The 24,289-nt window shown below is 53.1% G+C and overlaps 1 protein-coding gene across 1 annotated transcript in view; it reads left to right on the top strand.

The window, feature by feature from the left end:
* HYDIN (HYDIN axonemal central pair apparatus protein) overlaps nucleotides 1–24,289 on the top strand; it is a 210,699-nt gene that overhangs the window by 160,297 nt on the left and 26,113 nt on the right. The window contains exons 52-68 of the mRNA XM_063141487.1: nucleotides 334–433; nucleotides 2,333–2,432; nucleotides 4,908–5,076; nucleotides 6,334–6,572; nucleotides 6,879–6,999; nucleotides 8,460–8,664; nucleotides 11,326–11,561; nucleotides 11,988–12,139; nucleotides 12,237–12,426; nucleotides 12,963–13,074; nucleotides 13,350–13,607; nucleotides 13,797–13,939; nucleotides 15,499–15,717; nucleotides 19,655–19,815; nucleotides 20,334–20,449; nucleotides 21,827–22,061; nucleotides 23,475–23,687. Coding sequence (XP_062997557.1) covers nucleotides 334–433; nucleotides 2,333–2,432; nucleotides 4,908–5,076; nucleotides 6,334–6,572; nucleotides 6,879–6,999; nucleotides 8,460–8,664; nucleotides 11,326–11,561; nucleotides 11,988–12,139; nucleotides 12,237–12,426; nucleotides 12,963–13,074; nucleotides 13,350–13,607; nucleotides 13,797–13,939; nucleotides 15,499–15,717; nucleotides 19,655–19,815; nucleotides 20,334–20,449; nucleotides 21,827–22,061; nucleotides 23,475–23,687 — 2,969 coding nt within the window. The remainder of the gene's footprint in view (nucleotides 1–333; nucleotides 434–2,332; nucleotides 2,433–4,907; nucleotides 5,077–6,333; nucleotides 6,573–6,878; nucleotides 7,000–8,459; nucleotides 8,665–11,325; nucleotides 11,562–11,987; nucleotides 12,140–12,236; nucleotides 12,427–12,962; nucleotides 13,075–13,349; nucleotides 13,608–13,796; nucleotides 13,940–15,498; nucleotides 15,718–19,654; nucleotides 19,816–20,333; nucleotides 20,450–21,826; nucleotides 22,062–23,474; nucleotides 23,688–24,289) is intronic.

Consider the following 24,289-nt stretch of genomic DNA (forward strand, 5'->3'; position numbering starts at 1 on the left):
TGGAGGTGTGCTTTGCATGGGAAGGAAACCCCCCATTGGATGATCTCACCTGCATTAAAAATCAAACCCAACCCTTGAATGTTCAATGGGAAGATGCACTGGGCATCATGTCCCATTTGAGCCTGAAGGTCAGTGTCAATTAGTGAGTGCATGAGAAGGAGGGGTTGGGGGCTGAGGGCACATGGGGGGAAGAGCAGGGAGCCGGGGTGAAGACAGACCCTATAGAAGGGACAGCCGGTAGAGCCCCCAAACCGGGCTCAAGGGGTTTCACCCAGCAAACACCCACTGGTTGAGAGGGAACTCCAAGTGAAGGTGGTTTTGCTGTCGTTTCAGGTTTCAGATGCAGAAAACATTCTGGGGATTGTTCAGATTGAAAATATACAAATCATTGCTGAGGCCTACGATGTTGCCCTGGACATCAGCTTCCCCAAAGGTGGGTTAGAGGCTTGCAAGTGGAGAGCGTTCTCTGCTGGGGGCAGACTGGGAAGGGTGCTGAGGGGAGACATGCAACCGGAAAGGGCCGGGCGGTCATTGAGCTCGTCCCCAAGACAGTTTTGCCACACATCCCCTTCCTGAAGAGGTGCACTTTTCTCCCATCACCGCCATCCTGCTACCTCGGCGTGTGGCCCTCTCCTTTCGGAGGAGTGGACCCTGGTAGGTGCAAGGGCCCCTTGCAACGACAGGGAGTGCATTCCCATCTGGATTGCACCCCTTCCCCTCTCAGATCCATCCTTGCTCTGGGTTGGGAGCAGGTGGCAGATTCCAGCACAGCCCGTCCCCTACCTAGTGCCCTCCAGATTGTTTCCTGACTATCTGGGGCGGATGGGAGTTGAGGTCCAAAACCTCTGGAGGGCACTAGGTAGGGGACGGGCTGTTCTATGGCCTTGACCCTAACTTTCCCTCATTTCCCCTTCCACCTTTCTCTTTCTTTAGCTGCTTTGTCCAAACGTAGGTGTCTCCTTTTGCCTTTAAAAGAGGGCTATCATTTGCTTAAAAGGGAAGGTGAAAAAGAGGGGGGGGGGAGTGTTAATTTTCATGCCACATCCTGGAAAATGAAGCTTCGGGGGGGGGACGACGACGACAACACAAAGAGCTTCCCGAGAGGAGCTGCCCTTCTTCTCAGATGAGACGTGGCTGCTTCCTTAGCAGCCGGCCCACCTTGCTGCTCCCCACCCCACCCTGCCCACCACAACTGCTTAGGTTCCTTGTGCATCCTGCCTGGTCCTGCCTCCTGTCCGGGTGTATGGCTGCGGGTAAGCCATGAAACCCAGAGCACTGATGAGCCATCCTGAACGAGGCCTCTCAGCCCACCCCATCCGTTGGCACAGGCACACCCTGGACCCACTCAGTGGCCCCTGCCACCACTTACTCATCCCTGGGCAAATGAGGATCCCCAGGGGGGATTCCACACGTCGTACTGAGGGCGCTTCCATGCGCCCCCAGTGCGCACCCAAAGCGATCGTGTAGTTTGCCTTTCGAAGAGACGCTCCGCTCTCCACCCCGCCTTCTTCTGCCGAGCTCTCCGACCCGGCCGGCGAGGAGGTAGGTGGGTGGCGGCGGCAAGGAAGCTTCTTCCTCGTCTCTTCTCCAGGCAAGCTACATGATCGCTTTGGGTGCGCACTGGGGGCGCATGGAAGCGCCCTCAGTACGACGTGTGGAATCAGTGTCAGAATCAACGGCGAGGGAGCTCTCCTAGTTTGTGCCCAGCAAAGGCCCATCCATGGTCCCTTCCTGTTGTGCACAAGGGATCAAGCACTTTGGTGGGGCAGATCTTTGGGCTCTATAGTCAACTCCTGGTTCCAAATTGGAAAGTGTATTAAAGCTTAGGATGAAGAGGTGAGGAAGTGAGGAAGTAGCACTGAAGTAGGAAGGAAATGTACAGAGAAAGAGGGTCCTTTCCAGATGCTCATTGATAGGCAAACTTAGAGGCAAACAGCTTTATCTTTATCTCCAGGGGTACTTGACGGGCATAAACGATCAGGTGAGCGATTGCTATCCTTGACGGGGAATTTGGGATGCTACCCTTTGTTGTCACATAGGTAGGAATCCCATCTTAAAGGTGAGATCAACCATGTGGGCAGCCCAAGCAGGTAGAACAAGTTCAGATCAGAGGTATTTCTTTTGGATTTCTTGGCAGGCAGACCCACAGGAGGTGGTGGTGAGGGAAGGAAGGACAGACGCACTTTGGCCTGTGATTGAGACATGGCCTGAGGGAATTCTTGGGATGGAGATCCTACTCTTTTGGGCCAGGTAGAAGGATTCTCAGTGGGGGAAAGGCATCTCCTGATCAGCCTGCCTTCCCACCATCTTTCACTGTTTGTGACCACTGCAGGTACAAACGGTGGCTTGGAGTTTGGGGCTGTGAAAGTCATGGATGAAGTGAAGCAGTCTCTGTCCATGAAGAACAAAGGCAAATATGAGATTGCCTATAGGTGAGCTCTATTCACTTGGAAGATGTACTCTGTTTTGCCCTTCGTCCCTAGCATGAGCTAAAGATGCTGCACAAAAGCTGCCACTGTCCAAGGCCAGGAATGGCAGAGCCTTCCTCACTCCAGTTGCATCCCACACTGAGGTCACCCTGCTTTTGTTTATGTGTATCTCGATTAAAGACTTCCGGAGGGGAGCCACGTTAATCACTTGCCACAAAAACAACAAAGAGTCTTGTGGCATCTTAAAGACTTTAGGGCACAGGGGGAGAAATTTAGGGGGGGGGAATCCTATAACACACCCAGCATGCCCCAACTAGCAGTGCTGGATAGGGAATGCTGGCATACACACACACACACGCACCACTCCATGCATCTGAGGAAATGGGCTCTAGTCCCTGGAAGGATATGCTAGAATAAATGAAAGGTGCTTTAAGGTGCAATCCTATGCATGTTCACATAGGAAATATTTCCTATCTAAACGTGCATAGGATTGCACCTTAAAGCACCTTACATTTATTCTAGCATAACCTTCCAGGGACTAGAGCCCATTTCCTCAGATGCATGGCGTGTTATGGAGACTTGAGAAAGTTCCACTTTTAAAGGCTGCCTAAAAATAATTTTAAATAAACACATAAAATTGCCATTAAAAAAATAAGGCAGAATACATTTGTTAAATCTTTTTAAGGAGTCAAGACTACAAGACTCTTTGTAGATTTTGATTAAAGACTATAATTGTGGTGTGTGTGTTTTGTTTGTTTGGTTTAGTTTTCGTCTTTATATTAGTAAATTATTATTATTATTATTATTATTATTATTATTATTATTATTATTATTAAAAAGTACTTTAATTAGTTGGGCCATATGTCTTTCTCTGAATATTAATGAGAAATTAATATTGATTTTTAACTGCACTTTCACTTGTGGATGTATTGTTTTACTATTATTGCTTTATATGATATTGACCCTCTTCAGATGACACGCTAAGCCACAGTGGTTAAGTATTTTGAGCTAAAGGTCATGGCTTAGTGTGTCCCGTGAACCATTCCTTACCGTGATGGCTCCATAACCACGGTTTAGTCATACTTACTAACCACTTGCTGCAAACGGGTTAGTGGCCTAACCATGGCTTAGTGTGTTGTCTGAACAGCCCCAGTGTTAGCCATCTTGGAGACATGTTTGGCAGAAGGGCAAAGTGTGCGTACACATGTGTATGTGGGCATGCATCATCTAAAAGGTTTACATGGCTGGCTGGGTGTGCTGGAAATTGTAGTCCATCCAGGTTGGGAACAACTGCCTTCTTGCATCTTCTCTGTGCTACAAGCAGGCAAGGGAAGTTTATTGCTAAAACATTAAGTATGCTTTAAAAAGAAAAGAAAAAAGACATTTGGCAAGATGCAGGCACATCTGCATACACCAGCAGGAAAAGTGAGAGTGGAAGATTAGCATCCATTTGGAAAAGTATTTCAAAACTCAAGAAGCTGATTCTTCTTAACGTTGCTGACAAATCTGCCCGGGCCTCATAAGGTTTCATGTTGGCATCCTGCAGAGAGCTTTAAGAGGCAGCTTCTGTTTCTGAACATGTCCTTAAAACAGCTTCCAGGCCTGGAGATGGTGACACAGCTCCTGCCCATCCTGTACTGCAGACCCAGGGAAGGGGACGGTTTCCTTGTCAGCGGGGTCTCCAGCTTCAGCGGGCAGCCTAAGGCCACAGCTACCCTTGCAAAACCCTTGTGTTGAACCCCAGTGAGGTGGAAAGCACACACACCCCTCCGCGTAGAGGGACACTTTGGATTGAGGGAATGGCTCACAGGGAAAGGGGTAACCCACCCACCCCGCCGCCAATTTCCTCTTCCTTGAAGTGCCATGGCTTTCAAAGGAAGCACAGTTGTGGGGGGGGGGGCACGTGACATGTATTACACAGACAATGTAGTGTTTGCCGGTGAGGCATAGTTATGTCAGCTCCAAGTGACAGATCCCGCCACAAGTCTTTGGCCTGCTTTTCAGGCCATGGTTATCTTAGGTTCAGATAACCATGGAGAGGCTCAGAGTGTGGCAACGAGGGACAGGGCCTTTTCGGTGGTGGCCTCCAGACTCTGGAACAATCTCCCTGACGAGGCTTGCCTGGCACCAATGCTGCTATCTTTCCGGCGCCAGGTTAAGACTTTCCTCTTTGCCCAGGCGTATAGCAGCACATCTTAATCACCCACACGTTTAGTTTTTTTAACCGTTTTTAATGCTTTATGTGTGTATGTTCTGTGTTTTAGAATTTTAAATTTTGTATACTCGTTTTTATCTCAATTTTAGAATTTCTGTAAACCGCCCAGAAAGCCCGGTCTATGGAGGCGGTATATAAATGTCATAAATAAATAAATAAATAAAATTAGGTTCTTCATGTGTCTTGATGCCTCTGGCTTCTGTGCCTGTGTGATCATCGTGGACCGACTCCTGAGGAGTCTCCATTTTGTCCTCACTCTTCAGCTTGGTGGTGGAATCTACAGACCATGGGATGACCAACCTGAGCCCGCTATTCTCCATCCATCCCCAGAAGGGGAACTTGGGTCCCAGCGACCGTCCCACGCAGGTCCAGATCGTTTTCCGCTCCAAGAAGGAAGTGAAAGTGGATGACAAGCCGCTTCTGCAGTGCCACGTAAGACCGCTGCCAGTGGCTTTCTCTGAGCTTTTTGAGATGCATCAGCTGTGTATTCTTCCGTGTGCGTGTGCATATCTGCGTGTGTGCACGTGCCTGCACATATGTGCTTTCGTGTATGCGTGCCACAGGGACCTGGGTAAACAGGCAGTGCCATCTAGTCATGAACGTTCCCCCATACGTTTTCTCTGCTTGGATGGCGACCTCCAGGGTTTCCAGACAAGGTGGAGAGGCCCTCCCCGCCAGCCTTCTGCCCAGGAGGCAAAGCACAGATTTCTAGCCTCAGCTCTGGCATCTGTAGCTGGAACTTCCCATGTTAGGTTGGATCAGTGCCCTGGGCCCTTAGGTCATTCCATGGCCTTGCTAGCTAGAACCTCTTTCCCCTGCTGGGCTAGTGGCATGTGTGCGTGCTCATCCACACGTTCTCTCACCTACACTCTGAAGGAGCACAGTCTGCGAGGAGGGACGCCCCATACGGCTCCTGACTGTGGACCAAACTGCAGGCGATGCTGAATCGTGCGGAGCTTTCACTGGTAGTTATCTCTTCTCGATCCTCCCCGAGTGCAGGACACAGAATAATGGGCTCAAGTTACAGGAAGCCAGATTCCGGCTCGACATCAGGAAAAACGTTTTGACTGTTAGCTCAGTATGACAATGGAACCCATGACCTAGGGAGGTGGTGGGCTCTCCCACATGACAGGCCTTCAAGAGGCAGCTGGACAGCCACCTGTCAGGGATGCTTTAGGGTGGATTCCTGCATTGAGCAGGGGGTTGGACTCAATGGCCTTGTAGGCCCCTTCCAACTCTGCTATTATATGATTCTATGTTCTGGGCAGGTGAGGCTCTAATCCATACCAGTGCCATCTACACCTGCCATCTACCTTTGTTTCTAGAGGAGCTAGACTGGCCCTGCCTGCAGGATCACAATCTAAAATACACAACACAAAAGGAAAAGAGGATGAGAAGGGAAGAGGAAAAGAACAAACTCAGGCACCAATTTTTAGAACGACCTGCTTGACTGGAAACAGAAAGAGGAGCCAAATGGAGCTGGTGTCTCAGCAGAGTCGATAGAGTGGACCCTGCTTCCCATCTCTCCTTCTGCTGCTAGGTGACAGTGGAGGGATAGGGAGAGAAATGCAGAGGTGTCATCAATTGGGCAGGGATTCTCATAGGAATGGCTTAGTGTGTCCACAAATGTCTTAGGAGAAGGAATGAGAGCCAATACATCTGTCGGTCTACCTCTTGTCCTCAATCTAGGTTATTGAGCCCAACGTTTGCGAAGGAGGGGAGATCATTGCCACTATCCCCATCCGAGTGTCCGTGCAGTCCATGTTCACCAAATACAGCATCACCCCTCCGTCACTCATCAACTTTGGGCCCCTGGTGATCGGCTGCCGGAAGACCAACAGTTTCACCATTGAGAACAGAGGCGCCCTCGATTTTAAGTTCGGCATCTGCAGAGTGGTCCGAGATGTGATGATCCCACTACGGAGAGGGTGAGTGAAAGGCGAAGGCACCGGTGGATCAGGGAAGCAAAGGCCCTGTGCTGAGCCACACGGTCTGCTTAGAGACACGGAAGCCAGCGGTCCGCTGTCGCAGCCTGAGTGGCCCGGAGTCACAAAATGGACAGCAGGAGGGGTTCAGGATTGGTTCAGGAGGGGCGCAGCAGCACGGCAACACCCAGCCCTACATCTTGACGCTTCCTGTGTGTGGTGGTGTGGCAGAGGCAGAGGCAGGCGCTGGGTGGAGAGGAGGCCACACAGCCTACCCACCCCTGTTTCGTTTTCCACTTCCTCTCGCAGGAACTCCCACATCAAGAACTCCCGTTCTCGCGAGGCGGACCTCAGCCGGCAGAATGCTCCACTGGGCAGGCAGAGCAAGCGCGCAGAATCCCTGCAGAAGGACATGACCCTGGCGGTGCAGGTATTTTATTTTTTATTTCTTTATTGATTACATTTTTATTCCGCCCAATCGCCGAAGCTCTCTGGGCGGTTCACAAAAATTAAAACCATAATAAAACTACCAACAGTCTAAAAACACAAATACAAAATACAGTATAAAAAGCACAACCAGGATAAAACCACGCAGCAGAAATTGAGATAAGATTAAAGGAGGCCGGGCGCCTGCTCCTCCTCCACCCCCCTGGCCTCTGGCTCCGGTGCTCGGGCCTCGTCCTTCATTTTGCACATTCCCCCGACCCCCGGGAAGATGGCGGCGGTGTGCTTCCCTGGGTGCGTCCGGTCTGGTCACATTGCCCCCTGCCACCAGCCCTCACTTTCCCTGCATGCTTCGCTCCTCTCACATACAATGTTTTCTTTAGGGAAAACATGGAAACCTGGTTTTGACTGCCTTTGTCTGAAAATACACAAATACAACTTTTCTCTGTTTTTTACACACATGCTGCGCGCAAAGGGTGTACTGTGGTGCATATGCCCCCCACATCTGGGTGGTGAGAAGTCTCGGGGGCTACAGGGCCTCCCTGGGATGCTGTTTCCTCAGAAGGAGGTTGTGGCATTTCTGTGATGGGGAGTGTATTTACATATATATGCACAGGCTAAATATGAGGTTCACAGCATGAACCCTCCCAAGAGATTCCTGGCTCAGTTTTCTAGGGGAGCCCCACCCCCTTTGCCCCCCTACCCCTTGGATTTCCTGCAGAGAGCAAAGTCACCTCTCTGATTACTTTTCCAATTTAGTTCCAGCACAGATTAATTTGCTGCTCCCTCCACACATGGAAGTCCCTCACCCCTGCCCTGGTCTGGTGTGGGGAGGGACCACGAGTCACCTCTGCCACAATCGTAGGTCATCCTAGTTCCCGTTGAAATGCACCACCAGGAAGTTACTGGCTCTCTGCTGTCTTTTGTCTGTTTTTTAGGGGCACTCACTGCTCACAGACAGTTTACCCAAACCTTGGGAGTTAAGAATTACAGCACAGGAAGGGATCCTGGGCGGTCATCTTGACCAACCACCCCCCACCTTCCCATGGCAAGAAATACGTGTAGTGAGCTCTCGCCCACAGAGGCATGCATGCTCTGCCCCTGCTGCACGCTTGCTTAGCTAGGGAGGGCCTCCAGAAGGGGTGGGGCACAGCCTGCCTTGTGGCTTCCTTAGGAACCGCCTCCCCAGATGTGCTGCTCAAGTCCTTTAAGAACCCTCCCCTGAGCTAGTGAAGATGGGGCTAGGCATGGCAAACGGGGCAGCCCTATTAACAGGCTCAGGGGTTGGGGCGGGGAGGACTGGGGCAGGTTTGAGTGGGAGCTGCAGGGCTTCCCATGGGCATCCGGCCCAGAACCATTGGTGCCGTGGGGCAGCAAGACAGGAGCCTGGCTTGGTTCGGCGGCGGGTTCAGCAAAGGCCACCTCCGCTTTGCCCTCTCTTCACAGGCTCGCTTCTCCCTGGGCATGTTCACCGTGACCCCTGGATTTGGAACTGTTGCTCCTGGAGGCCATCAGGTCATCACCGTGGATTGCTTGGCGGATCCAGCTGGGAAGTGTGAGGAATACATGATCATTGAGATAACAGACAGAGACCCTGAAGACAACCCTGGTGGGATTCCATACACGCTGGCTGCTGAATCATGCATCCCAGGTAGGTGGCAGCCACAGACTCATCACAGCTGGAAGGGAAATCCAGAGCCCATCATCCACAGAGTAGGATTTCGTTACTCCTGATAAACAGTCTGTGATATTATTTAAAGGTTCGATTCTCCTTCCCCTGAAGGCCTACTGTGATAAGGCATGATTTAGAACGTGAATGGGGAGAAAGTTGATTGAGATCTACTGAGAGATCTCTGGGAGATTTGCACTAGATTTTCTGGTTGTGTAGGCTTCATCCCATGTACCTGTCTCCCTCGAATTATCCCCTACAGTGTAAAGCTGTCGTTGTTGTTAGCTAAATCACACCCCGGGCGGCAGCGCTCCTAAATTCCTTTGCATACCAGGAAAAGGGTTTAAGGGGGGAAATGTAAAAAAATCATTTAAAATCAATAGATGACCCAATCTGATTCAAATCTGGTATGCTTAAAGCTCTCCTTAATATCTATTACTGTGCCAATTTTGATGTCTTTATCTTTAAAACTTACACAGATGAAAGCATTTGTTTAATTTGTACTTTAACCATATCAAATCCTCCTCCTTTCCGCCACTCGGAAAACAACAAAAGATTCACTCCTAAGGAAAGGAAAGGAACCTCTCGTGCAAGCACTGAGTCATTACTGACTCTTGGAGGGAAGCCAGCATTCGCTGACATTTTCTTGGCAGGCCTTATAGCAGGGTGGTTTGCCGTTGCCTTCCCCGGCTGTTATTACCTTTCCCCCAGCTAACTGGGTACTCATTTTACCGACCTCGGGAGGCTGGAAGGCTGAGTCGACCCGAGCCGGCTGCCTGAAACCTGGAGGGAATCTACACGTTGTACTGAAGGCGCTTGCATGCGCCCCCAGTACACCCCCAAAACGATGGTGTAGATTCCTGCCTACCTGCAGCCCAGAAGAGACGGAGGAGGAGGCGGCTGGGGAATCCGGCCGCGTCCTTGCCGCCGCCTCCCCGCCGGCCTCCTGCTGCTGGGGTAAGAGCGACCCGGGTCGGAGAGCTTGGCGGAAGCGGAAGCCGAGCTCTCCGACCCGGGTCGCTCTTACCCCGGCAGCAGGAGGCCAGCGAGGAGGCGGCAGCGACAAGGACGCGGCCGGATTCCCCAGCCGCCTCCTCCTCCATCTCTTCTGGGCTGCAGGTAGGCAGGAATCTACACCATCGTTTTGGGGGCGTACTGGGGGCGCATGCAAGCGCCTTCAGTACAACGTGTAGATTCCCTCCAGCTTCCGCTGGGATCAAACTCAGGCTGTGGGGAGAGTTTCAGCTGCAGAAACTGCTGCTTTACCGCTCTGCGCCATACGAGGCTCCTAAAGAGGTAGTTAAATAGGTCGGGTCTTTTGGCTTTAAAGCACAATTAAGACAGGATGCCTGGGAGTACTTCACAGTCAAAACAGATTATAAACTGGAAAACTTCAGAGTCCTTTGCAGGCAATTCGCAGTGATTGCACAGTATAACCCTGGTGTGATGAAGCTATTTAATTCTAGCACATTCACTCTCCCTGTGCTAAATTCAACTGCTGAAATGAAGAAAGCTTGGCGTAACTAGGAGTGGATTTGTTGCCCAGAAGGACTGTGAGCTCCACTAAGTTCTGGTATGCAAAACACATTTATGGGCTCAGGATTCTTTCATTCTAAGTGCATTTCTTTGGCACCAGGTGTCAGGCAGTGGGTCTCAAAGTCCAAGTCAAAAAACACAGCCACACCCACAAGCCCTCTCTCAGCACCCATCGCAGCCACACCCACATCCCTCAGTCGCCGCACGTCCCTCGTTGTCCCACAGGCGCCAGTCAGGAAGGAGCCAATCCGCGGATGGCTGAGAGTTTCTCCAGCCTCCTCTATCACCCGACAAAGCACGACTCAACTCCCGCGCCCTCCCCAGGGTGAGACAACGTCAAGCAGCAGGCGCCCTCTCTCAGGATGCCGGCAGGCAGGCAGGGGCTGGACGCCCTGACACCCCTCCCCCCCCACGGGGGAAGGGCCAACATGCCCCAGTGCCATAGTTCTTAGGCGAGGCCAAGCACAAGCGGGGAACCCACCACCTCTCTCGGGAAAGAAGGACTCTGGTCCCTCTGCAAGAACGATGCTTTAGACACCATTTGGCAAGATGCAGGACCGTTTGCACAAGCAGCCATGGCAGCTACACCCTGATGCTCACCCAAGAGTTCCAAACCCAGGAGGACACGCCAGGAGGAGCCCCTGCCCCCAAGGCACCCTGGGAGAATGGCAGGAGGTGGTCCCTAGGGCCCATGGAGCCGTCTTTGTCCAGCCCCAGCTTCCTCTCCTGAACTGGGCTGCCTGCCAGGGCCATCTGGCATCTCCCCCAGCAGACTTTGTGATCTGCCTCCCCTCCGCCTCCTTCATGCAACTTGTGGTCCAGGGGATGGAGAGCTTAGGTACGTCCTCCCATCCCCGCCGCCTCATTACTCTCACTGCAGACCTCAAGCCCTGGTGGGGGTGGTGATGGAGGAGCCCTCAGGGGCTGGAGAACCCTCCCATTGGGACTCCCATCCTGAAGACGGACCGCTGAGGCGAGTAACCAGCGGGCCGCTCTCTCTTAGCCTGCCTTTTCATTGGGGCGTGTGAATGGGCCCTTGCCGTTTCTTTCGATCGCTGAACTTGGATGTGGAGAGACGGTGATCCCTTCTGCTGCTCTTTCTCCAAGGCTTCGTGACTGACAATGTAGGGACCATTTTTGAGGAGCATCGGATCTGCAGCAGCAGCAGCCTCAGTCAGGTGCTGAAGACCATCGGATGCGAAGGTGTGTTTGTGACGGATGAGAACAAGTTTATCTTTAATAACGTCCTGGTCGGGCAACAGGCAGCCGCCCGCTTCAAGGTCTGCAACACTGGCCGGATCCCCTGTGATGTCACTCTTGCCACGAAGCCCATCTCTGCCAAGGTAAGGGAAGGGAACAAGGGGCCTGTGCCTTGTCTCTGGGGCTGCCCCGTAGGCTGTGAGTCGAGGGGGGCTGTACGTAACCCCATAAAGAACCAGGCAACTTGGCGGCACAGTATAATATCCACCATCTGGGAATTTCATGAGGTAGCAGAAGAAATAAGCAGAAGAGCAGGGCAGGCCTCTTTAGCTGCCCCTCCTACCAGACTAAAATGTACCCTTTGCAGACTCAGTGACTGACCAGGGTCTTCTCCTGGCAGCATTCGCTGCCCTTGACTGAACTGGCCGCTTACCAGGCTGCCCATTCAGCCCAAGGCGGGAAACGTTCCCTCCACTTCCACATGTCATTCCGTGTGTGTGTGTGTGTGTGGTGGGGGGCGGGGGGGGGGATTTCTGCAAGTCCCACGGGCCGTGTGTCTGTCTCCTCAGTCCACGCTGCGCATCAGCGACATCTTTGAGCTCCACCCGGTGCGGATGTGCGTCGGCAGCCATTCGCATGCCTTTGCGACACTGACCTTCTCGCCGCAGACCATGCAGAATTACCAGTGTGTTTTTGAGGCTTCCATCGATGCGATGCCCAGGTAATCCCATCATGGCTGCCAAGAGAGAGCGCAAGTTTGGTCCGGCCTTTTAGATCCCTGCACAAGACCGATGCTCTCTCTCGGCTTTTGCTTTCAGCGTGGCTGCCAGATCAAGAAGTTTGTCGTTTGAGGTCACTGGGGACGGCAACCTGCCTCGGATCGCCATTGTGCGCCCCGTGCTCCACAACAAGAAAGGGAACCCGCTTCTGCTCTTCAGGAGGCTCCTCTTGGGACATACGGAAACTCTTCCTCTTGTCCTTAAGAACAGTGGCAGCATACTAGTCCAGGTAGCGAACTGAAGGGAACCATTACTCCAGCAGAAGCCGCAAGCGTAGGCCGCTCCCGCGTGCTGGGAAAGCCGTCAAGCAGCCTTGTGGGGGCACAACGCTCCCCCCGGGATCATCCCTTGCCCTGGGCACGTAGTGCTGCTCAGAGGGTTCCGCCAAGCCAGTTGCTTAGTGGTCAGTGCTCCTACGATCCTGGGCAAACATGCAGGTAGAGTGGGGTCACCCTAGTCAGGCCAGGACAGCAGGAGCTCAGCGGGCCCCTGGGGGGAGCTTGGCAGGGCTGCTGCAGTCGACCCCCAGCCCATGTGGCCATTGGTTGGGGAAGGGAGTTTGTAGAGAGCTTAATCACAATGGAGGCTGGAGGTTGGCAACTGTTGCCCTAAAAGCACTTGACTGTTGAGAATTTACACGGCACGCCGGCACGTGGTTGGGCAACGTTCTGCTTGCTTTGCAGTATTCCAAGTTTCCTCCTGGATCTCAGTGTTCTCCCAGGACTCACTCCAGCGTCACTGTTCTTGTGTTGTTCCTCTCCTCAGCTGTACCTCGACATGTCGGATGAAAATGGTGCTTTCACTCTGAAACCCCGGCCCACCACCCAGTGCATTTATGTGTCTTCTCAGAATGAGGACAGTGAATCCAGCGAGGGAGGTAAATGCCACACAGCTGCTATTGTCAGAGTAGAACCGATATCTGCAGGACCGTGCGCTGTGGCATTAGTGGTCTTTGACCTATGAGTCAGGGCACGGTTATCACAAGCCCAGACAGCCACAAAGGTGTCTGCAGAGAACTAGCAGAAGAGAAGCCAAGTCAAAAGTTCCTACGGCATCCATCGCAAGGCACACAGCCATTTAATGTACAGGACCCACAAGGGAGGGATCCCTTCCCAGACAAAGGTTGATGTTCTTCCCCTTGTGCTTTCGCAGTCAGGAGACCTCACACAGCCTCCCTGGTCTTGCGCAATGGGGAATCGGCAGAATTTGACGTGGTTTTCCAGCCCAGCCTGCCCCAGCATCTGGAAGGGATGATCCACCTCTCTATTACGGACAACCAGTACGAGGAGACCAGCATCCAAATGCTGGGCGAGGGCTACCAGGCCGACGTCACCCTGGACAGCATCCACAGCCTTGTGATAGGGAGCGATGTGGAGAATGCGGAGGGACCCCTGGAGAACACAGTGGAGGGTGAGAGGACGTGGCGGGGGCACTGCCTGCATGGGGAGGGCAGGGGAGTGGCAGCGGCGCCTCTCTGTGGGAACCCGATCTTCCCTGTTCCCCCGGCCTCCTGCTTGTGCTCGGGGTGGGGGCAGAGGGGGTACGTGGGTTGCCCCAACAGCCACATTGCCCAGGGTGCCTGATCTCTTTTCCCCACAGCTGCCAGAAGGGATTGTGTCCAGTTTGGGGACTGCCACGTTGGGAAGCCCTACCAGGCAACGCTCACCATAACCAATCATAGCAAGTCAGACGTGATGCGATTTGAGTGGCCTGCTTCGGGCCCCTGTCATTTCTCCCCACAGGTAGGCGGTGGCCCAGCGTCCGCGGCCCATTGCTGCCCAAGCTCCCTGCTTAGCTGCACCTTACGGCGTAGATGGGAATGACCCTTGCCGGCTCCATGGTCACCAGTGGGGCATCCGCACTGGGTGTTTAGGATGGGATTCCCACACTTAGTTTCCACTCATCATTGTCGTCATGGAACCAATAACCTCCTCTGTTTCCCCTGTGGTTCTTCTACCTTTCCCAAAACTGGAGAAAGTCTGACTTTTATACAAAAGTACAGAAGAATTGGGGGCCTTGATGCTCTTTTCCCATCTCTTTCCTAGAGGCCGCGAGGTCTGGGCCACCAGTGGAGTGATGTCTTGGTACCCAAGCCCTATGGCAGCCTTCCCCAACCTGGTGCCCCCAGAGACATTGGAAAACTGTCTGGGGCATGCTTGGAGTTGCAGTCCAACACATCTCGAGGGCACCAGGGTAGGAAAAGCTCTCCTAGGGCCATGCTGCACCACTGCTCTCCCTGAGCTGACTTTTGCCATGTTCCTTCTGCTTACTGCCATGGCAAGATTTCTCTAAAAACATTTCTCTGATCAGTTATTATAACTGCCCCTCGCTTTCACTTGGAAATATGAACCAGGCTGATTTAAGGGAGATTACGTAACTCTCCCTTCTATCCCCACAAAACTTGGGAATGACGAGAAGGCGCTTTCTAAAGGGCTTCCTTTTTGCTAGACTTGGATCTAGGCAATGGGGCGGCCATACAGGAGTGGGACGAGAATGGCTTTTTATAAAGAACAGGTGACTTTTTAAAAACTCTGCCTTTGATTTGTGCTCTTAGTTAAACAACGTAAGAATGAATAGTTAAACTCTCATGAGCAAATCATCAACAATAATAGTTGTGAAATGACCAGGAGAGAAAAGCATCATTGATGGAACTCATGCTGGTCTGCAAAGAAGTGAAAGAAAATCCTTTCGCCCCGCAAAGAGTGGCTCAAAGCAGGCTGGGAGGGGGGAGCTGGGGAGCGAAACACTGTAGGGGCAGCTTAAGTGAAATAAGTGAACCCTTCTCCTACTAGCCCCGCTGCAAAGTGCAGGTGCTCCTCAGCCCGCCCCCATTCGACTGCCAAGGTGAGCTCAGGTGATAACGCAGCTGGTGGTGATGGTGACGCTTCTCTCCGGCGGGGGGGGGGGCTCCACTGCTTTGAGCTGGTGCCTCCCCCTCGGGCTCCTGGTCCAGGCCCACTAGGGAGCCTTGCCTAGTGAGTGGTACTGCTAGTTCAAGGTGGAGGGTTGGCAGAGTTGGTTTTCCTGGTTGGGTAGAGGGGCTGCTTGCTCTTTTGGTACAGTCTGGGAGGGCTGGGCAGCTCCTCCCCCCAGAGAAGTCTTGATTTGTTTTGGACCCACCCACCCACACACACACACACTCTCAAGGGCAGAGTGGGGGCGGGGGCGGGTAGCCTGAAGCTGTGACAGGCCCTCTGGGAGTCTAAGGCAACAGACATCGGGGGTAAGGAAATGTCCATTTTCTTCTTCTCAGATGTAGAAACTTGCCACTGTCTGACACTCTGGTGCTCCCTTCTCCTAGGTTGGCCAGCTCCATGCAGGGTGCACCAAAAACATCATGCTGACCTTAAAATCCAGCATCCCCATCACCCTCAAAGAGCAGCTGGTAAAGTGCAAGGTGACCAAGATTGCCTTCCCACTGCCTGCTGACCAGGTGCCCGACTGGGACGATCGCCTGCACACGGTCAAGTGGGTGGATGTCTCAAAGAACGTCACAGCCACTCGCCCAGCAAAGAAGAAGGTAAGACATCAGAGGCATCAAGGCACAGGGATCAGCTTCGTACACAGGGCCACTGATGAAGGCGAGCCGCCTATATTCTGCTGCATCTTCTGGAGGGCATTCCAGACCTGTTGGTGAGTCCCTCTCCCTGGTAATAAGGAGCGTACCATTACACTGATCCTCTCCTCGGGGGGTGGGGGTGTGTGTCTGCCCCAGTGTTGGGTCAACAGGGTTCTGACGAGCTCCTGGAGCTCAAACAAAACACAACTTTAGGTCCAGACTTCTTTGCCTTTTTGTTTCTTCCTCTTACCTGCTCAACGCCTCAGTGAGGGATGGGAAAGGGAGGCATGAAGGGGATGAGTTCTCAGGGAGGAAAAAGCAGCCAGGGGGCAACACCCCTCCCTGCTTGCGAATGGCATTCTTCAACAGCAAAGGGGCAAGTTCTCTGGGACTCCCCCTCGCCACCGGAGAACAATGCTTGTCAGCCCCTGGGACAGGTGAAGAGCACCCGCTGCCCTAAACGGGCGGACACAGTGCATAGGAGTTGCTTCCCAGTCAGCTGGCATCGTCTTGCACATGGCCTCACCACGTTGTTTGGAGAGGTCTTAGATCCCATTCTGGTGGAAACCGGAGACAAAACGAAGGCCGTGCCAATTCCCAGGAGAGAGAGGGAGAGAGGAGAGGAGGCAGAAACCCAGCAGCCTTTCTGTCCACTCTCCTTGCAGTCAGAAGTCAAGGTGAGCTGATAACTGTTGATTCAAATGGTTCTGAGCTAATGTTGGGGGGGGGCTTGCCCTTGCCCCCCTTGAAGTGGCTCCTCCCAAAGAGGTGACCCCCATTGGCACTGGCCCTGTTTGGGGGGTGTCGCTGGGCCACTTCTGGTCCAGCAGAGCCCAAGGGAGGATTCCTTCTCTTGCCGGCTGTGCTGCCTGTTCCCAGTAGCAGGTGCAATGGTGCAACACACAGCAGGCTGAGGGCCTGGCGGGTGCCCTGCCGAGTGTCCCCCTGCCCTTGCCTGTGGCTTCATAGACTGGCACCCGTGTCCACCTGCAAGCAACAGCAGGCCGCCTCTATGCATGTCTTCCCCTTCACCTGCCTCCCAGGATTATCCTGTGACTCAGGAGTTTGGCAGCAGAAGTCATCCTGGCAGCTTCTCATTGGCCCAACAGTGTGGTTTCCAAGTTTCTTCCCACGATGAAGCCCGATGTGCTGTGGCTTCCTTGTTGCAGGGATCTGTTGTCCCGGGGGCATCTAGTTCATCCTCGAGTGGATCTCTTCCGCCTATAGCCTGGCAGTTGAGCAGCAGTGGATGTGACAAATGGGCTACTCCGAGGAAGTACGGAAGGCTCTGCTTTTCTCTTGCAGGGATATTCTACCAGTAGGGTACATGGGAACACCCGGAGAGCTTACAGGTCTTGGGGTCAGGTGGCTGAGAGGATTCCAGGGAGGGACGATCATCCTTCCATCCTGGAGTTCTTGCAGGCTCTGTACCAGCACCTTGAAACTCCAAGGGACAGCGTTGAACAGTATTGAACGGGGTTGTAAGGGAAAGGGGTCCCCCCACCCCTGCAATGTGAAGAGGTTCCTGAACCGCCTACCATTCACAGGTTTCCATCTTGGAACCTAAGCTGGGGGCTGAAAGTGCTTGTGGCTCCTGTATTTGAACCCCTGGCTGCAGGCCCCTTAACGACTCCCACTCTTAAAAGGCCTTTCTAGTCTCTGCCACTTTGGCCAGCAGGGTGTCTGAATTAGGAGCCTTCTCTGTCGAGTGTCTTTCACCAAGACAAGGTCGTTCTTAGAACAGGCCCTTCCTATTCGCCCAAAGTCAGTTCCATATATCTCCAGAAATTGTACTGCCTTGTTTCTGCCCAAAGCCAGTGTAGCCCATTGGGAAGGCCTGGCATAAACGGGATATTAGGAGATCCCCGAGGTTTTAGGTGGATCAGACTGCTTTGATTCAGAACGCTGCGATTGTGTTTGTTTCTTATCGGGAAGCTTCTCTGGGTAGGAACGTTTCAGCTTCTGCTATTTCTAGGTGGCTGAAGGGTCGCCTTGGCTTACTGGGTGCTGCGGAAGTCCCCTCTGCCAGGTATTGCAGCATATTCCCTCAGGGGAGCCATGGCTCCGGTGGCTCTGAGGGGCACTGCTTCTATGGATCTCCAGGGCAGCCGTGTGGGTTTGCTTGAACACGTTCTCAAAGCATTACCAAATGGATGTCTTTCCTTCTGCAGAAGCTGCCTTTGGGAGGAGAGCGATGCAGAGGGCCCTTGCTCCTTAGCAAGAGGCACTGCCGGCCCAGCCTAGTGTGGGACCGCTCTTCCTCCTCCCAAAGGTCTGGAGCGCCCTCCAGAAGATACAGGGATTCCTGCTGCCGACATCTTCTGGAGGACACGCCACCCACCAGTCTTTCTGCAGGGGACTGACATCCTCTCCTTCAGGGTGTTTGCCTTCATCTTACATGTGGGGAAGGTAAACAGTTATCCTGGGTCAATTCTTCCCCATCCAATTTTGGTTAAGTTGTGTTAGCTCTTCAAGTTATAGTCTGGCTCAGGTTCTACAATTTAGTTTTCTGGAGTTGAGGATTTTCCTGAGCTGGGAAAAAGTCCAGTCTGGGAGGACAAGGGGTCCCTCCCCCTGGAGATGGCCAATGGGATTGGTCCCTGCCTGACAGTCAGAGGGGCTAACCTGAAGGTCTGGAATGCGTCCTTATTTTTAAGTTCTAAATTAAGACTTTATTTGTAAAGTTAAAGCCCATTCTGTTGCTTACAGCATTAAAATTACTCACTACAAATCCACAATAAAATCATGAATTTTAAAACCCTCAAACCAAGGCATCCTAAAAAGCAACGAGAGGCTGTTGCCCGACAGGGAAGGTTTTAAAGTGTTTAGGGCCTTGGGCTATAACCAGCTGTGGCCTCTTGCTATGCAGGGGGCTTATTGGCTGATTTGGCTGATTGTCCTATAGTGTGTGTGTGTGTGTGTGTTTGAATCCCACCTTTCTACTAAGAAAATGGCCCTCCAGGCGGCTTATAATGCTAAGAACTATTTAAAAAATTAAATAAAAACTTGATTAAAACGACTTTTGATCACAATCAAACTCACCTCTGTAGGTGGTGGTACTAAAAGAAGGGCCTGCCGGGTTCCCATGGGCAGCTGGTTGGCCCCTGTGTGGACAGAATGCTGGACTATAGGATGACACTGGGGTCGGAAGGCAAGCGGGAGGTCCCGGGATCCCTCTGAAAAATGCACCAAGCAGAAATGGCTGCCTGAACAAGGCTCGCCTAGACGAACCCTTGGTCTGACCCACCTGGGCTCTTCTTGTGGCCGCATGTTCCTTATCCTAGAACCCAGGCAGGCCTGAAGCGCTGGAGGTAATAGGCAGGACTTTGCATTGTGCCGAGAAACAGACCAGAGAGCTGTCGTAGCAAGTCACGTGTTCCCTGTCATTGGCCCTGGTTAACAGTCTGGCCGCAGCATTCTGGCCCAGCTGAAGCTTCCAAACAGTTTTCAAAGACAGCCCCTGGTAGAGCTCTTTGCAGTAGTCCAGCCAGGAAGTAACGGAGGCACAGGTGTCCCTGGCCAGATCAGGCATCTCTAGAAACGGGCAAGTGGGCGCATGAGCCTCCGCTATGCAAATGCACATTTGGCCGCTGCCGAACCCTGGGCAGAGGACACCCAGGCTGCGAGCCCCCCGAGCCTCCCCCCAGCCCCAGATCATCTGCCCATCTGGGAATTGTCTGGGACTAGTTGTTTCGTTGAGCTTCATAATGCGCCGCCTCCCCCTGGTGTGTCCCCTGTGCCGCTTCTAAGGTGAAGGCAAAAGCTTGGAGCCTTGAAGCTGCTCACAATGCTCACAGGTCATGTTACCTCCTCCGCTGCACCGACCCCTCTGGAGGTTGGGAATGGCCATCCTGGGCTCCTCTTACGGTTGTTGTTTTTTGTTCTGCTTTTGGGGTAGGTGATAGAGACAGACCCGGAACCGGCTCATGTTACTTTGGAAGAGAGCGCTCGAGAGCTAGAGCTTCGGGTGAGCGCCACCGTGGACTACGCCCAGTACAAGATGGAGTCGGATCCCGTGCACTTTAAGGATACGCTGCTCTTCCAGACCAGGGTGTTCAAGTGAGTAACAAACTGGCTGGAGCTTGTTCAGAGGCTGGCTTTTTCGTTTTGTTTTAAATGTGCCTCCTTTCTACGGTCTGTCCTTCTGGGCCAGGGGCACTGAGCCTCTGGCCTGTCGACTTCACGTGGCCTGCACTAGCCAAGGGCCCCCCTGCCGCCCCCTGCTCTCTGTTGAGAGAGGCACAGAATGCAAAACGGTCAGGTCAACGACGTCAGCAGACGTGGCCGTGCCCACTGACGTCATCCAGCCCGCGACCCGTCGGGAAGCGTTTTGCCCCACTCCACTGCAAATTGCTTTGGCATCCCTGTTCTAAGCCTTTATTTATTCAAGCGCAATCAGTTTTTAAAATGCTGCAAAATGGCTCTGGGGCACCAGCCAATCAGCAGAACTAGTTACCCACCTGGAGAGGATTAAGGATATTTGATGCGAATGTGATGAGGAGGGAGGGGTCCAGAGCTTGTGTAAAATTTTATGCACCCTGGTTTTCTCTCCTCCTCTCTGCCTCTTGTGCTTTCAGAGTGGAGCTGTCCAATGTGGGGAATGTGCAGCTGGAATACTCCTGGAAGGTGGTCATGGAGGAGAGTGGAAGGGCTGTCAACTTTGCTACAGAGCCCTTGCCAACCAGCCCGGAAGGTACCAGAAGCAACCCCTGGCACGCCTGGCACCCCCTTCTCCCCAGCACTGCTCAGCTCACCCCCTTTCAAGGTTCATCCTCGGATTCCCTCCTTCCGGCTTGTAACAAACCCCAACCTTGTGCTCCTGTGTGCTAACATCTCCCATCTTTCTGGGCCATTCACAGATTTGCATTGCGCGTTCTGCTTATGCTGCAAGTGGGTGAAGCAGCAGCAATAGCCCAGAAGGAAGCTATGGATGCTTCCTGGAGACCTTACGGCGGAGCCACGAACCTCTGCTCTGTGCTTCAAGCACTGTCTATCCCCATCCGCTCCTCCCAATGACATCATTGGAGAGAAAAGACATTGAGCTCCGTCACACCTACTTCCCACCACCACCACCCCACACACACTTTGAGTCCGCAGTTTCCCCCTCCGTTACCTTAGCGAGTCAAGCGCTGGGCACTTTCACATCTGTGCGCTGTTGCGCTCTTTTAGCTCATGTATCTTTTCACCTGTATCGCTACTGTGCCAGCGAAATCTCCCGCCCCACCCCCTACATTCTCCTTCCCCCTGCAGTTAATTTTTAAAATATTTGTATACATTTTTTTATTTCTGTGCAAATACAATAGTAGGGCAGCCTGAAGCTGCGCAATTATGATAGAACAACGCACTATGCTTTCCCCTAAGATCATATTAAACAATGTAAGTGAAGAGAAAGTATTACAGTTAGTTTTTCGAGAACTTTGTGGTCAATGTTGGCATGGCAACGGGAAGCCGACACTGTTCTGGTCAGGAAAACTAGACATGCCTACTCAGGAGTAAGAACCCTAGCGTTGAATGGGACAGAGTCCAGGTCACGGGCGGCAGCCTTGCTTGCTTGCTTTGCGGGGTGTTCAGACACCCTCCCTCCCTCCCCTTTCACGGTTGAGCAGTTGAGTGGAGAACTGCCCACCTTCCTCTTTTGTCAGCAAAACCACCCTTCAACACACACGCCACCCCCACAAAAAAGAACGGGATGGTCCGATATAGTGCTAGGACAGCAATAGATGGGAAGGAGGAGTGGCATTATTGCACATGGAGGGGGGAAAGCGTACTTATTTCCGTCAAAATAAGACGGAAAAGGGAGGGGAAGAGGTGAGATGAGCACAGGACAGGGACAACGTCATGTGAGTACTGTGCTGCAAAAACACATACCAGGCATGGTGAGAGTGTGATAAATCGCTGGTGTGATGGAGCTCATTGGTTGGGGTGAAGACCGAAAAACGTTTCACTGGCCAGGTGAGTCTCTGCTATAGGATTACACTGGGGCTGGGAGACAAATGGGAGGTCCCGGGATCCCTCTGAAAAATGCACCAGGCAGAAATGGCTGCCTCAACAAGTTCTCCCTTTAACCCAGGGGAACATCCGTCTGCCACATCGGCTGCTTCCATCAAGGTGCAGTCCAGCCGGCCGCTCAGCCAGCTGGAGAGTGGGATGGAGAGCTTCTCCTCCTGCACGTTCTTCTTGCCCCCCCGGCCCCCGTTCTGCCTGGAGCCCAGCAGCGGCGTCATCCCTCCTCAGAGTTCCTGCTTCCTCCAAGTGAAATTCTCTCCCCAGGAGCTTGGAGACTTTGAGGGCCGCCTGCTCAGTAGGTAAGGAGGCATTTGCACGAATGGCCAAGTCCTGGCTGGAGCTCAGGGGAGGCGGTTTTCACAAGCCCCCCCCACACACTTGCAGCTCTATGGAGGCCAGGACCAGACACAAAGCACCAGACAGAGCCGGGTGGGATTTGTCTCTGCTAAAGCTTGGTACGAGGGTCAGGGCTAACTTTTGGGGAGAGGGACGGTGGGCCCTCCGCTCCCCTTGCTTGGCTTGTGCAAGCCCAGGGATCTTCTTTCTTGGCTGGGACCCTCTACCCCAAGGAATCCCTAACTCTGCACCACGAAAACCAGGATTCTTCCTTCGGTGTGGTTTACAGAAGTATGACTTCGTCTAATTTATTCTTACTCCAGTATTTGACTTTACACTGAACCTCTGGACAAATACTGATGCTGAAGGCAAAGGAGAAAAAACAGCTTCCTGCCTTGCAATTTTGCATTGCGTTGGTATCCGAGAAGATGGGCTGCAATTAATCCATGACGTTTAAATCACAGTTGCTTTGTCCTGCATGAGTGTTTGGGCAGTGAACTGCCTGCCCTGCGGCACCCCCCACCCTTTCGTTATGGAAGATGCTGGGGTGACCCTTCGGGTGGTTCTTCAGCTCAAAAAGCCCTCCCCCCCCTCCCCAAGCAGCTTATGTAAGAGCCATAACAAGCGAGACAGTCCCTCAGTGCGGGCTTACCATGCAAGAGGCATGGGGGCAGGGGAGGGAAGAGGAAAACAAGCGGAGCACCAGTTCTTAAAGTTACCAGGTTCTCAAAATGAGCAGCCTTCCTGGAAATGCCCCATGTCTTTCTCTGAGGCTCCCCATTTTCCCCAGCCCCCTTCCCTCCTCCTCCTCCTCCTCCTCCCCCCCCCGAGGACCAGTGGTGGGAGCAGCGCACAAGGCTGTCACTTTCCCAGCAAAGTCTCAGAGGCAGGTGAGCCCTGCAGTGCGGACTGAGGTGCCGCCGCCACTGCCGCCGCCACTGCTTCCAGGTCTCTGAACCCAGGGTGAGGAGGAGCAGTGCAGTGGCAGCAGTGCCGGCACCTCCCCGCCACCCAGGAGCGCCCTTTCCGTGGACAAGGGCGAGCCTGAGGGGTTCCTGCAAAGAGGCTGGAAATGGGTTCCAGCAGCAGGTTTCCGGGCTCCTGTGCTGCGCAAAGGCCACCGCGCAGAAGTGCAGGCGTGCGGAGTGCCGGCAGAGGCAAATGGGTCTTGATTGCAGGTGCTGCTGGGTGAGAAACCGAGTGAAAGTGGGGGTGGGGGCTCAGGGCGTGGGGCGTCAGCTGCCGCAGAGATAAAGAGCAGAAAAGGCGGGGGGCGATCTGCTTCGGGGAGGGGGGGGGATAAGGGCTGCATGCAACCCACAGGGCTGGCGTGTTTCTTTTGCATTCTCCCTCAGCATTGGCCTGTTTCTCCTCAGCATTTCTAACCTGAAGCCGGGAGAGGAAGGCCCGGCTGTGGCCGTGAAGGGGAAGAGCCTCCTGCCCTATTGCCATTTTGAGCTTGAAGACTCTGATTACATTACAGCAAACCGACGCAACCCCGACTTGCGAGGTCCTGGGGGGACGAGCCTGGATCCCAACACAAAAGTTGTTGAATTTTCCTCAGTGGGGGTGGGCTTCAGAAACACCAGGTGAGTATCAAGCAAGCTCAGTGAAGTGACTGCTGAAGCCTGTCACAGACTTTCTAACCGGTTGTTTAAGTTTCCTTTGGTGTGTTGAGTCCTCCTCAGTGGTCAGAAGGAACACTCTGGGGTTTGGCTTTCCTTTTGCTGAGAGAGAGAGAGAGAGAGAGAGAGAGAGAGAGACTTCCCTTCTGTCAGGCTTGTTGGTCAAGTCTTGTGGACCTGGTGCCCTAATTTAATCCGGAGTTGTTGTGCCGTTTCTCTTTCCTTCATTGCGCTCTGTAGTGCTGTTCCACTCAGGAGCAATACATTGCCCAGAATGGCCGCAGAAAGCCTCAGTCCCAGATCCCTTTATTACCAGATGCCGGGCGGTTCTCCACAAAAGGCCTTCACAATTGGCGCCTCCTTCTCTGCAGAGCTGAAGTCGTATTTCGTGCACTGGATGTCGTAGACTGGAGTCCACAAAAGCTTGTGCCCTGATAAACCTGTTAGTCTTTCAATGCCATAAGCCCCTTTCTTGTGTTTAAAATGCAGTTGATTATTTAGAAGGCCGGTGAGTGATCAACTGGAAGTTTTGCCTCAGTCCACAGCCCTAATGTTTATGCAGCCCA

Source organism: Elgaria multicarinata, chromosome 14, assembly GCF_023053635.1.
Source record: "Elgaria multicarinata webbii isolate HBS135686 ecotype San Diego chromosome 14, rElgMul1.1.pri, whole genome shotgun sequence".
NCBI classification, from domain to species: Eukaryota; Metazoa; Chordata; class Lepidosauria; order Squamata; family Anguidae; genus Elgaria; species Elgaria multicarinata.